The 13,937-nt window shown below is 37.3% G+C and overlaps 1 protein-coding gene and 1 long non-coding RNA gene across 6 annotated transcripts in view; one reads left to right on the top strand and one right to left on the bottom strand.

Annotated features, from left to right (window-relative positions):
• The window catches only part of LOC309493229, a 57,900-nt gene extending 44,722 nt beyond the window's left edge, over positions 1-13,178 (bottom strand). For both annotated transcript variants that reach the window (XR_014203832.1, XR_014203833.1), the window contains exons 1-2: positions 13,054-13,178; positions 8,692-8,799 (exon numbers count right to left, since the gene is read on the bottom strand). This is a non-coding gene — a long non-coding RNA (uncharacterized lncRNA). The remainder of the gene's footprint in view (positions 1-8,691; positions 8,800-13,053) is intronic.
• LOC309493155 (protein shisa-9) overlaps positions 1-13,300 on the top strand; it is a gene marked incomplete at its 3' end in the record, with an annotated part of 102,909 nt that extends 89,609 nt beyond the window's left edge. For 3 of the 4 annotated variants that reach the window (XM_082162264.1, XM_082162265.1, XM_082162266.1), the window contains 2 exons: positions 1,893-2,003; positions 12,840-13,300. In XM_082162264.1, the coding sequence (XP_082018390.1) occupies positions 1,893-2,003; positions 12,840-13,300 (572 nt within the window). The remainder of the gene's footprint in view (positions 1-1,892; positions 2,004-12,839) is intronic. The other variant, XM_082162267.1, reaches the window with a different exon arrangement.
• Positions 13,301-13,937: the final 637 nt, after the last annotated feature.

Here is a 13,937-nt window from a genome sequence, read left to right as displayed (position 1 = left end):
AGCAGTGGGATTCGAATAACGTGAGTTAGCAGGTTGGCCAGAAACCTACACAATATAAAACACAAAACTATTTTGAACTCCGGTAGAATTATTATTCCTTCTTACAGGTTGTGATTCTGAGGAGCAAGCTGGTCCAAATAAACTGGGTACTGACCCGTCTTTCAAGAGCAAGCATTTAACGAATCCCGTGTTGAACTCCAGCGAGATTTGAGAAGCAGTCGTCAGTAAAATGACGTGTTTGTGGGCTGGTTAAGTTGTTCGCGGGCGGACAACGTACAACATAGGTGGGCATTATGCAAATGTGTTTTCTAGTGACGTAGAACCGGAAAGCAGTGGGATTCGAATGAAAAAGGACTCGTTTAGGCGGTTCAGAGTTTATTCTTTCTTTTAGGAGACAAGAACTTTATTTATCGTGCACTTTTGACTTTACAACTTTGCAGAACGTTTACATTCACAAACAGCTATATTACACACTGAAGAGAATATTCGAAAAAACATAATAGGGGAACTTTAAGTACATAGTCACGTAGGAACGTTTTTCAAAATGCTTAAGAAGAAAATAAATGGGGGAAAAACATCCGGAACCAAAATAAAAAAAAAAAATAAATAAAAAAAAATGTGGGTGGATGTTCACTGTTGTCCTTTATATGAACTCAAGCACTTCTCATCAAATTCCTCCAAGACTAACTGATCTGAGCTTTGCTGTCCATATTTATTTCACAGTTCTACACTTGTATTATGTTTCACCAATTGTCCATTTTATTTCTTTAAAGGAATTTTTAAATAAACATCAAAGACAGTGTTTAATACACCGGACAAGACTAAATGCTTTTTTTGTGCAGTTTAAAATATCTAGAAGAACCTTTATGGAAGGTTTATTTACTTTGAGAACTGACATTGCATAAGATAGACTTGTTTTGAATATATGTGCATTTTGTTTTTTTTGTACTGGTAGATGTTTTTCACTTATTTTTAACTTGTTTATATTAAAAACAGGAGTAAATGCCATTAAGCCAAAATACACTTTAACTAACTCTGTAAAATCTGACATTTGAAAAACTTTTTGAAATGGAACAGTTGATTGAATTTAGACAAAATCTAAAAAAGTTTGCATGCCATCATATTTGATACATCAGGCTTTTATCTGGCTCATTTATCATGCTATATATAAGATATGTAGCATTATAAAGGAGAATATGGAGTTTTTACTTTGAGCAAAAGTATGCAATTTGGTGCAGTTGCTGATATTTATATGTCAGACATTCTGATAGCTTTATGAAATTATAATAAATTCAAAAAATTCAGCAAAGCTTTGATCATGTTGATAACTAGGCCTTAGAAATTTGCGTATCAAATATGATAAGTAGGCTTTATAGGGTAAAAGACACTGTATTTTCTCTTGATATCTTATGCTTTGCCACTTCTTAATTAAATTGGTCTTGTTTTAAGGATTATTAGATATTTTAATTGTGAAACAATTTTTTTTTTTTTTTTTTTGCAGTATACTTGCATAAAACAAATTAAGATTGTGTTATGCAAGAGCAGCCTACATTTACATTTATACTACAGACACTTTATTTAAAGTGACTTAAAGTGCATCAATTAGTTCACATGTTCCCAGAGAACTGAAACCCATGACTTTGGCGTTGCTAGCTCTGTGCTCTACAGGAACCTCTGAGCTAAAATATCTTCCTCTGGCTATGCATGCATGTCCTTCGTTCCCCTTTACTTGCTTAAATGAATGGCAGTTTATCCTAATCACATGCACTTGTCGCTATAAATGTGCTGACTTCCCATATACTAACACACCCCTCCTTCTTGTGTCCCCTTCTCTCCTCTTTGCTCCCTTTCCTCCTTCTCCATGCTCCTTTGTGCTTTCTCTCTTCCTTCAGAGCATAACCACCTGAATAACGTCACGCTTCCTCCTTTGAGTTCCGCAATGACTCTGTCCCAGCCACACAACAACCTGGGCTTCAACAAATACTCCTCTCTCAAGACTATGGGTAAGACACACACACACGCACACACACACACACAATATATATACACACAAACAGCTGTCACATCTTGTAATGTACACCATAAACGCCACGCATGTTCATCAAGGTCACTTTACCCACAACCACTGATTACCATTGCAAATCATTCTCGGTGTCATTGACTGCAGGGAGAACAAACAACCGTGCATATATTAGGATGGTAATCACATAAGCAAATATCACCTCTCAGATCAAGAGGAAAAAACCCTCTGACATGTTATTAATATAACAGCGCTATTAATGTCTTGTGGATGATCTCGGGAGCACGTACAGTAATCATACGGATATGCTAATGGACACACACACAAACACACACTAAGTGGTGTGACCTTATGAATCAAAGAAGAGGCGAATTCACTAAAACAGTGAATATTAAACATAGAGCTAACATTCGTTTTTAGCACATTCCCCCCGAAATACATTTAAATACACACTTGCTGAGGCTGATGGCAAATCTGTTTAAATGTACTAATGTGTTTTATACATGGTTTTAAGGAAAAATATACATCACATGCTGCAGGAACAACACAAAAACAGACTCAAGGACAAGCTTGTTAACAGCTTGGATCTTCACACAAGCGTGTATACACACATACACTTTAATAACCTGGTTGTACCAAATAAAATTATATATATACTCTGTTAAAATGTGTTTTGAAAGAAGGAAACAAACTCTATTAATAAAAATTAAGTCTCTAATACTCACCAAGGCTGCATTCATTTGATGAAAAATACAGTAAAAACAGCAACATTGTGAAATATTATTACAATTTAAAATAACGGTTTTCTATTTAAATATATTTTAAATGTTATTTTCCTGTGATGTCAAAGCTGAATTTTTAGCATCATTACTCTAGTCTTCAGTGTCACATGATCCATGCTAATATGATTTGATGCTCAAGAAACATTTCTTATAAGTATACATTTTTAAAACAGTTAATATTTTTTGAAACCATGATACATTTAAAAAAATACATATATTAAGTTTGACCTTTTTTCGAATATTAAGTTTAAAAGATTTTAAAAGTGCTATTTATAGCACCTTAAAACAACAAGAATGCTGACCAAGGTGCTGCAAAGCAGACATAACAAAATATCATAATACAATAAAATGTAAGTACTAATAAAATATATCAGAAAAAAGCATCACAAAATAAAAATAAATAAATAACATCATCAAGAAAATAAAACAATTAAAACTAAAAGCGCAATTGGATCAATAAGAAGCCTGAGAAAAAGAATATGTTTTATGTTTGAATATGTTTTTTTAAGAGATGATTTAAATATGGATAGAGTAGGGAATGATCTAATGGAAAAAGGTAAGGTACGAAATTTTTTACTTTATCACGAATGTTATCTTGAAGGATGCCCAGGGTATGACTTAAATTATTTAAAAGTTGTGAAGGGCCAAACAACATAACTTTAGTCTTTTTCTGATTTAGCTGAAGGAAATTGCTGTCCTCTAAACAAGCAAAGAGGACACTGAATCAGTATCTGATTTTAGAGGAAAATAAAGCGGAGTATCATCGGCACTCTCGGAATAGTTTTAACATGTTATTGAATACTTTGGTCTTGGAGGACTAGATCTGCTACACTGCTGCTGCTGAAGTGTGGACTTACTACTGCTAATAGACACACAGACTCGGTGCTGTGAGCATGTAAGATATGCTGCTGCTGCTGCATAAATAGACATACATAAATCCTGTAGCAGATCTATACAGGTGGAGGATTTCAGAGGAACTCTAGCGCACTGCAGGACTAGCCTACGATCGGATCACAAGTGTATGACGCTAAATACAGGTGTAAACGGGGTCTTAAATGTTTTGAGCTTGTCCACTTTCACAGGTAGTCGAAAACGCATTCGACCGGATTGCTTTCGTAGTGTAAACGCTCATGTGGTCGAATGTGTTTGAACAGTCACAAAATACCGCTTTCTCTCCGCCTACTGACCTAATGCGTAAACATTAAACTTTGTCAGCTGGAGACCCAAATTTAGTTTGAAGACATAAAACTTAACAAGCACAATGTTCTCACACATTCCTGATTTCTTGTAGCTATCAGAGGAGAAACAAAAGCTGCTGCTTTCTGGATGTTTTTCCGTTGTCTTCGGACGCGTTCATATGTAAATTGCGTATTTGTCCATTAGATTGAAAGATCTGAAAAGCCTATTAATTTACCCGTCCATAGAAATTAGGACATAAATGGTTGAAAGTGGACAAAAGAGATGGATTAAAAGACCAGGTGTAAATGGGAACTAAAGGACCTAACAGCCTGTGCCCTCTATAGTTTCATGACTGAACTAGATATTTATTTGAAATATACATTTTTGTAACAATATAAATGTCTTTACGGTCACTGGCGGTAGGAAGAATACGGTCACTGGCTGACCAATTTAATGCATCCTTGCTGAATAAAAGAATAAAAAAAAATAAAAAAAGAATCTTACTGACCCCAAACTTTTGAAAGTTATATGTAGCAAACCTGTGATCACACACAGTCTTAAAACACTCACAACCCACAAAGCTGCTTTGAAACTATGGCTACAACATATACATCATTTAAAGTGTTTAACAATCAAATAATTGTACACCCAAAAATGTATCATTTGCTCACCCTCATGTTCTTCCACACCTTTCTGTCTTCTGTGGAACACAAAAAGGAGTAATTTTAAAAGTGATTCTGAAATTAAGTTTATAAGTGTATTTAATTTGCTAACTATGCAAGATTATATATGGATGCAAAAAAAAAAAGAAAGTGAAATTGCTTTTCAGCTTGTCACTGTGCCAGTCCCCTCAAGCAATGTTCCCTCTAATTTTTTTTCTTGCTGAGCAAAACTTCTCTATTGGGCGGACATTTTTCGCCACTTGAGCAAAAATATTCTTTATACCTGACCTGTACAGCATACGTACAAACACAATGGTTTCAACATGCAGTTGTAACTTTTAACTTGAATGTGACATTGCTATTTTATTTGACCCTTGATGTAACTTATTGATATTAAATATATTTTTGAAAAACAAGCAGTTAATTAAAAAGTCACTAAATGAAGCACATTTTAGGATACATTTTTACAGTGCTGTTAACTGGATCAGTCTTTACCAAGAAATCCTCTAAAAAATGTTTCAATAATATAATATAGTATAAAGTAAGCTGTTACACAAAGTGTTTTTGTACAGTCAATTAATTTAGTAAAGCCAGCATTAAACCAAAGTTAAATGATTGTTTATTGCTTCTGAATTTCCAGTATTTTCTTTATCAGGGGGTTTCCAACTTTGTAATGGGAAAGGAGCCCTAAACATGTGAACTCTTTTACAGTAATCTAACCATCCCTGAAAGCCACACACACACACACACACACAAAAACATCTATTTAAACTAATGTAATTATGTACTTTGAGTTTGCCCGCGGTTGGATGTGTAATTTTTACCGTTCTGTGTCTATCATCCGTTATTTCCACCACTTAATCAAACCACTCTTCTTTAAAACATGATGATGTCATTTTATTTCATGTCTTTGCGTTTCTCGTTGCCTCTCGTATTAAGCTATTTATCTGCACACACATGACAGTATTCACCAATCACACGCGCTCACATCATTCTCTTTCTATGAAACCTGTAAACTGCATTCACCAGTTTTCACTCTATAGCGGTTGACCAGAGCACTGATAATTTGCACTACAAACAAATGGATTTCTCCACACATTTCGCGTCTGTCCTCTGCGTGGCATTTTATTCTTTCTGCGCGGCCGCAGCATCAGAAGCGCGCAGCTTAGAGGGAACATTACCCTTAAGGGGACTACTTTGTTCCTTATTTACCCTGAAAATCTTCACAGTTGTACCTTATTACCAGTCAAATCAAGTCACCTTTATTTATATAGCGCTTTATAAAATACAGCTTGTTTCAAAGCACAATCAAAGGAAAATGATGATTTTCAGCTACAGTCAGTTCAGTGTTGATTCAGTTCCATTGTAAAGATCATAAATTATTAAATTAGTTCATTTTATCCATAAAGCAGTTCTGTAAATGATGCCATTGTCCAGCTCAGTTCAGTTCTCATACAACAGGGTCAGTACAGTCAGATCAATAATATTGTTGAATATTAAGTATCCCCAACTAAGCAAGCCATGAGACAGTGGCAAGGAACCCAAACTCCATCAGGTGACAGAAAGGAGAAGAAAAACCTTGGGAGAAACCAGCCTCAGTCGGGGGGGCTACTAAGTTGAGAACCAAAAATGCTGGGTTGTTTCAACCCGACTTTGGGTCAAATATGGACAAACCCAGCCGTTGGGTTACATTTTTAAATTACATTTTTAACCCAACATTTGGCTTTGTCCATATTTGACCCAAAATTGGGTTAAAACAACCAAGCATTTTTTAGAGTGTACTATATACATCAAATTCTACTGCAAAACTATTAACATATATGTATGAGTATGATCCCCTTGTGATCTGCTCAACATCTCAGCTAATTTGGCCCTTCTGACAGTCAAATGATGGTCTTTTCAGCTCACAACAATTATAGTATATTCATTCAATACACAACACAGGTTGAGAGAGCGGTTTCTTAAAGCACCTGCTGCTAGGACTGTGTTGATAAGGACACATTTACAATTCAATGCATTTCAAACTACATACGTGACGCATACACACAAGCACACACACACTGGATGTCAGTGTTTGTGTCAGAATGCAAGTCACTTGGCACAGCAGGCTGGCACACATGACCAGCAATGGCATGACAAGGGTGATGATGCCACACACACACACACACACACACACACACACACACACACACACACACACACACACACACACACACACACACACACACACACACACACACACACACACACACACACACACACACACACACACACACACACACACACACAGTTATATAAAAGCAGAGTTTGTGACTTAAAATATTTTCTCCAATCCCAGTAAAATGACAGGAGCCAAGGATGAGTAAGACACTTGTAGACTGACAAGCAAAATGAATATTTGCTTTCTCCCCACCAAGTTCTGAATGTTCTCTCATGCAAGAAAGAAAGGGGAAAAAAAGACAAAAATAAAACCAGAAAAGCATTCCAGAATTATCTAATATTTCACCCAAAAAAAACAACAACAAAAAACAATAATAATAATAACAAAAAAAATTTAATAAACTTAAAGGTGCTCTAAGCAATGTTGTGTGACGTTTGAATATTGTCAAACAAAACGGAAGCTAGCTGACCACGTTTTTTTTACAGTGTGTTCAGGGGACAGGCAGCTAGCGGATAGTGAGGAGATGTTTGCTGTATGTGACAAAAAATGTTTCAGCCTAAAAAACGTGTGACATCGCTTAGAGCACCTTTAATAAAAAAAATATTTAAAAAAAAACAAAAAACATAATGGTTAAAAAGGCTTAATTTTTTTTTTTAAATATAACACACACGGGGGACTCTCCATAGACTTAATGGTTTTTATACTGTACAAACAGTATATTCTATCTCCTTACACTAACCCTACCCCTAAACCTACCCATCACAGAACACTTTCTGCATTTTTACATTTCCAAAAAAACCTCATTCTGTATGATTTATAAGCTTGTTTACCCATGGGGACCTCTATTTAGGTCCCCACTGTGACACGAGTCCCCATGAGTCTGTGTGCATTCAGGTTGAAGTCCCCACCGGGATAGAAAAACAGGTACACACACACACACACACACACACACACACACACACACACACACACACACACACACACACACACACACACACACACACACACACACACACACACAATTCTATTGTATTCTATATACACACACATATACACACAATAATAATTTTTTCTTTCAATATAAGAAATAATTTTTTCATAAAAAAACGTAACCTATTATTTTTGAAATTATAATACTTTTAGAGGTCCTAAAAATAATGATGCATTACTACTATTACTAATAATAATAGTAATAAAAAAAAACTTATAATAAATGCACACACATACATATGTTAAATAAAATGTCATGAATTAATAAGAAATCATATTTTATTTATTTAATAATTGTAGAATGAAGTTCTTATTTGAGATTCTGTACAGTTTTCTCATAATTTGCACATTTGATTTTATTTCTGTAAAGCTATTGTGGGATCTTACTAATGTAAACAATATTGCGGGCTAAATATGTGAAACAAGAACATCAAAGAGATACGAGATGATAAAACACAAAGATGGAGAGGGATTTATTTTTCCTCCTTCAAACGCGGTGTAGTCATACAGTTCATCCGCACGCATGCGCATGCAGTCCCTGGCACAGAGTCTTCTGTTGGATTATTGCATTTGGAAAGCTTGCGGTGGATCAGCCCTGACTGCGCTGGCAAAGAGAGCGGATGGGGAGAGTTCAGCAGGGCAAGTGGAGGGAAAGATGAGAGGATGACGGGAGAAAAGGAGGAGGAACATGCGCATGGGGAGGGGGTGTAATGAATGAATCAACTTGTGGCAGGTGCCTAAGAAAGCTTCCCTGCACCATCTTAATTAAAGAATAACGATTGGAAAGAGACAGAGAGATGCAGAGAAAGGGATATAAGAGAGATGGTAGCCTATACCTGGTAAAGGACAGCAAAAAAAGAGAGAATAAATGGACAGAGAGGCTGTCGGTACATTTACCGTCTGTTCATTAGTTTGATGCATATGCTCACTCTCTGAGCACTTCCTGCGTCTGACATCATCAGGCCGTTATGTCACATTCTCTCCTGTTGCAGTGCCTGATTGCCCCTGAGGACCACACACACACACACACACACACACACACACACACAATGTTTTCTATCATGGTGTGGAATTTCCATTAACTGCGGCAGCATTTATACTAATGATGTGTTCAATATCTTAAAACAAACCCTCCCATAAACCTTTTAGAATTTTTACATTTTATTGCAACATTATTTAGTAGGCTATGTCTAGTATGAAGTAGAGCTGCATGATGATTAATTGTTAAAAGATCTCGATTCAAACACCCACGTGAACTTATTCCTAAATGACAACGAGTCGGCTATCGCCCTATTCGGACAGTAATTGTTTCTCAGGGGGTCGTATGGCATTTTCACCATTTACACGAGTTAGTCTGAGATTTTATTGCCGTCCAAATCCAGAATGTCAGTGTTTTTCTCCCACCACCCGCTTAAAAATCCCTGGCCGAATTACCCACTGTTTTGACAAACACCAAGGTCGTGTGGTGATTTAATTGCTGTCTGAGTTTACAAGAAGAGATCACTTAAAAATTCACTGTTTAAATCCTTTTTTATACAGTGGCCGAGAGAGCTCAACGCGCTGCAACTGAAGAAAACACATGCAAATAGAAAAACACATGCAAATCAAGAAAAAAATCTTCATCAGTTTTACAACACATGTGTGCTCCAAATACTCACAACCAAATACAGAAACGCGCTGCAAATAGAACAGACCACAACGGAAATGTTTCCAGGGGACCCCAATAAGTGACAAACCCGGCTGGGACGTGCTTATTGCTCGTGAGCATCCCTATGCCCTGCTCCCTTCGAAGGGCAGAGCCTTGAAGTGGGACTTTGGAGTGAGCAGGGCACTTGTGTGCCATTATGTAGCCGTTTGGAACGCAATTGGTGAAGGGGGCAACAGAGACAACGCAATTTCCTAATTATCTTCACCTGGGATATTCCCATTACAACGCAGCACAGTGTCCATCAGCTGAATAGCTGTTCTTACAATAGAAATTTCTTACTGCTGTTAACAACTGTTGCAAATAAATATACATTTTATACAAAGAAGTTTTAAAAATATGCGTTATATAGGCTATCTGTGTGTGAGTGTCTCAACTTTAAAGTTTGCCATCTCATCTTTGGACCCTGCATTACCTAACATTTCTTATGAAACTTATTTAAACATAACATGCCCTTACCCTCACATTCTTTTTTCTCTTTTGTAGTTTCTTTTTGTAGTTTTCAGCTCATTGTTAACTCTTCTTTTCTCATTTGTATTCTGATGACATTGAACATATTGTATACAAAGTTGTTACAAATTTTGAGATAAATTGAAAGACAGAAAACCATTTCAACTATATAGCGCATATTTCTTCCTATTTTTAAACAGAATATTTAAATAATCAAGCAATAAATAGGATATTATTATTACATTAAATATGAATTTATTCTCATTATTCCAAGCATGGGACATTTTATTCACAGCAGACAATCATGCAACCGACCGCGTGAGCAGCACGCACTCCCACAAAACTCGCTCCTCCACCGTGAATAAATCGCCATCCGAATGCATGAGTTTTATCACTGAGGTGAGGTGCCATGCAAATTTATTTTTACAGACGTCCACATGAGAAACAATTACTGTCCGAATAGGGCATAGTCTATTAAACCTTTGACAAGAATGATCACATTCAAATCTGTGTTGGCCCTGCTGCTGACCCAGAGAAAGCAGTTGTCATGTAGGTTTGAAACAGCTTCACAATAGCCTTTTCAACCACAAAGTATCATCATTTATGTTCTTGATTCAAATAATCACAGAAGTCCTGAGTAAATAGAGTAAATCACCTTTTGAAAGTAACATGAAGCTTCAAATAACGTTGTACCGAATTGATTACATCATTACACCAGTAGGTGGCGACAAGTGATTGTTAAAAATGTATTTGTCATTGAATCATTCATTCAAGAGATTTGTTAAAAAAACGCTGATTCATGCAGTATTGAAACTAGTAAAGTCTTTAATATATACTTTAGCAAATAACGCTTGGTCCGAACCTTTAGTAAATTACTGTACATGTTATTTTGTTTAATTGTCTATACAGAATCGTGGAAGAATTGTGACCTCTATTTAAACAAAAAACAAACAAAAAAAACACACATAAATAACAACATACCATAGACTTCTATTGTTTAAAGGTATTTTAAGGTAATTACTACAGACTAACCATAACCCTAACCTTAGGACTAAAATACCACTTATTGCAGTGATAAAGTTATTACTCTTTTTTCCAATTCAGGACGTCCCCAGAGGTCCACAAAAGGAAGTGGTCAGATTTATCAAACCTTACAATTATGCAAAAGCTGCAAAGATAAAATAAAATGTATTAAATGAATGAAATGTACTGCATATGCATATTAAAAATTCTGTATTTTTCCAGTTCAGCCTATAATTTAAAGCGAGTGTGCAGTTGTGTAGCTGTGCAGTTCTCTTTTTCAGGCTAGTTGTGTATATGGCATAAGTGTGTGTTTGTGAGTGTTAAATCTGTTCTTCTTTTGCTCATTATCAGTGTAATACATCTCAGTGTCCTTCTCTTTAAAAGCACTTCCTAAATAATTCATGCCTACTCAACGCACACTGCCCACATAACCTATTCACTGGTCCTTTGCTGTAAGACGACTGAATTGTGATTCTTTAGCTCCCCTCTTCTCCTTCAAGTATAAATCAAAACAGTCCTGAATTAAAAAGCACATGAATATGCTAATGTATGTGCACAAAATAATATGAGCTAATCTGCATGTCTAACCGCAATAGCAAATTACTGCTTGATTTACTATCCACAGGAACAAATTAACATCCTCATTTGGGTAATTTTTGTCATTTTTCTTAACAGATTTTGTCACTTCTTTAAACACTTTAGATGTGCAGTGCTGAGACAGGGCTTTGGCCCTCAGCATGAAGCAATTTCTCTAAAACCCCTTCAGGTTTTATTTTGACCTTCTAAGCTGATTGTAATACTAACCTACATTCACTCATGCACAACTACAAACATTGAGCTCGTCCATACTGATGTAGTCAAAACTAATCATAACAGTAGCGGCTAATGCCAAGTTACCAGTTTTACTTTAGTGACTACAGTATTTTGGCAGAAACAATGATTACCATCGGGCCAGGATATAGGTTTGAGAGCACACGTACACAAACATTGAAATTAAGCTCCATGCTTGTGTGCCTTGCCACTAGCTATTTGCCTCATGCATTAGCCGTGACTTAATCGATAGCGAGAAGGGACAGTATAGGAAGTCAGGCTGGAAAACGAGAAAAAGGAGAGAAAAATGACAAAACAGTGAAGCAAGGTTGTTTATGTCTGAGGGCTGTGAAGCGAGAGGCCCTGTCTATAGCTTGCAGGCTCAACGGAGATGGGCTAATTTGACGAGACAGGCTAAAAGGCTAACTTCTCTGCTGTCAACTGTTGCTAACATGCTAACCCACTTCAACCTGAAAAAGAATAAAATAACCAGCGATTACAATACTGTTCCTAACCCTATGAGTCCATTTCATAGGCAGCTATTTTTTTACCAAGCCAAACCAATGTCTTTGTGGCACAAAATGTCAATATAACACATTTTTACCATACAAACAAAACCAGACCAAACTGTCTGTTTCAAACTATATGCATCAGTACCTCTTCGCTTGAAATTTCTTGTATTGATTCTTTCAAACAGTGGCCTTGGGACACATACATTAATTTTTCATCATGACCATAATGTGTACAGCCATAGCTTCCTCAAATCAACGCATGTATGTGCGTGCCTGCATGTGTGTGGCGTGATGCAAAAGTGTTGAGGGCATCCTCATGTCACACTTGATGACCCTCTGCTCCAGGTGTTTTACTCATTAAATCCTCTGAACTCTAAATATAGCAACTATATTCTGTGACAAATACATTAGGTTTGTACACGGCATACTGTAGGGTATGTGAGTGTAGAAGCAACAGTATTAATATGTATTTGTCACAATGCTGTGTTGTATTTTAGCCTCTATCTCTCTAACTGTTCGTTTTTCCCGGCCCTTTTTCCCTGCAGATACTACAGCAAGGGATTACTACCCCAAGAGCTACCCTATGATGGATTACGCACACCGCCAATCCTCGCCTGCAACCTTCCAGCCCATTGCTTTCCACCCAAAAGATAAACCCTTCCTTCCGCCTCCAGACATCCATACTCCTTTGGCCATCACCATTACATCGGCCCAAATCCCCAAGCACAAAATCTCCAAGACCAACACCCACCCACTCACCTCGAGCTCGGCCTTCAAAGTCTGGGACCCCAACAAGAGCCATGTCCAACATCAGGTCCCTCTCATGGCCCAGCCACCACTGTCCCAACCAAACAGTCGTCGCCAGGCCTTCACCAACAAGCGGCAGTTTAGCATTGAGACTCTTCCAGAGTTGTTCACCCAGCCTCTGGGGTACGGACAGTCTCCACACCTTCACCCGAAACACAAGGGACTGCCCACGAACAGCAAAACGGAAGTGACAGTCTGAGGTGAAAGCCTAGAAAAGACGCAAACACAAGAAAGCATGATTTTGATTAGACATTGCAACTGGATGGACGTGAAAGCTTCTGCACATGTACTTCAGTTATATTTATAGTATATTCCCTCCTTGTACATATTTTGGACTAGATTTATATGCACTGTACTATAATACAGAGAACCGAAGGGGAAAACGTTGCATGGTCTTGATTCTGATTCTCGGTGGGCCATGAATCCCTGGTGATCCTACTTCCCCCTAAAATTCTGGATTTGTACTGCTGGCCTTCAGATGTCTCTTGTGGCCCAGACCCATGTGTCCAATAGCAAAGGGCAGGAGCCTTTCAGACAAGGCCATTGTGCTGTCAACTTCAGTCAACCAAGAGCTGCCACACAGTGAGTTATTATTCAGACAATTCTAGACCACTGAGGACAAAGAACAGCGAGGAAGCATAAGGAAGAGGACAGTGAAGAAACCAAGGTGTCCTGTGAGAGAGAATGAGAGAGAGAGAGTTTCAACTGTTATGATGTCCAAGGGTTTGTTATTTCAGTCAATGGAAAAGGGTCTAGGTGAAATTGACAAAGTCCAATGTCCCTAGGACTTTTTATCTCAACACCTTCATCGAAGGATGCATTCCAGCACTTGTCTA

This window comes from Leuciscus leuciscus (assembly GCF_965113295.1).
Source record: "Leuciscus leuciscus genome assembly, chromosome: 1".
Classification (NCBI taxonomy): Eukaryota; Metazoa; Chordata; class Actinopteri; order Cypriniformes; family Leuciscidae; genus Leuciscus; species Leuciscus leuciscus.
The sequence above is the reverse complement of the archived record's forward strand: the minus strand, read 5'-3'. Positions and strand labels throughout refer to the sequence as shown.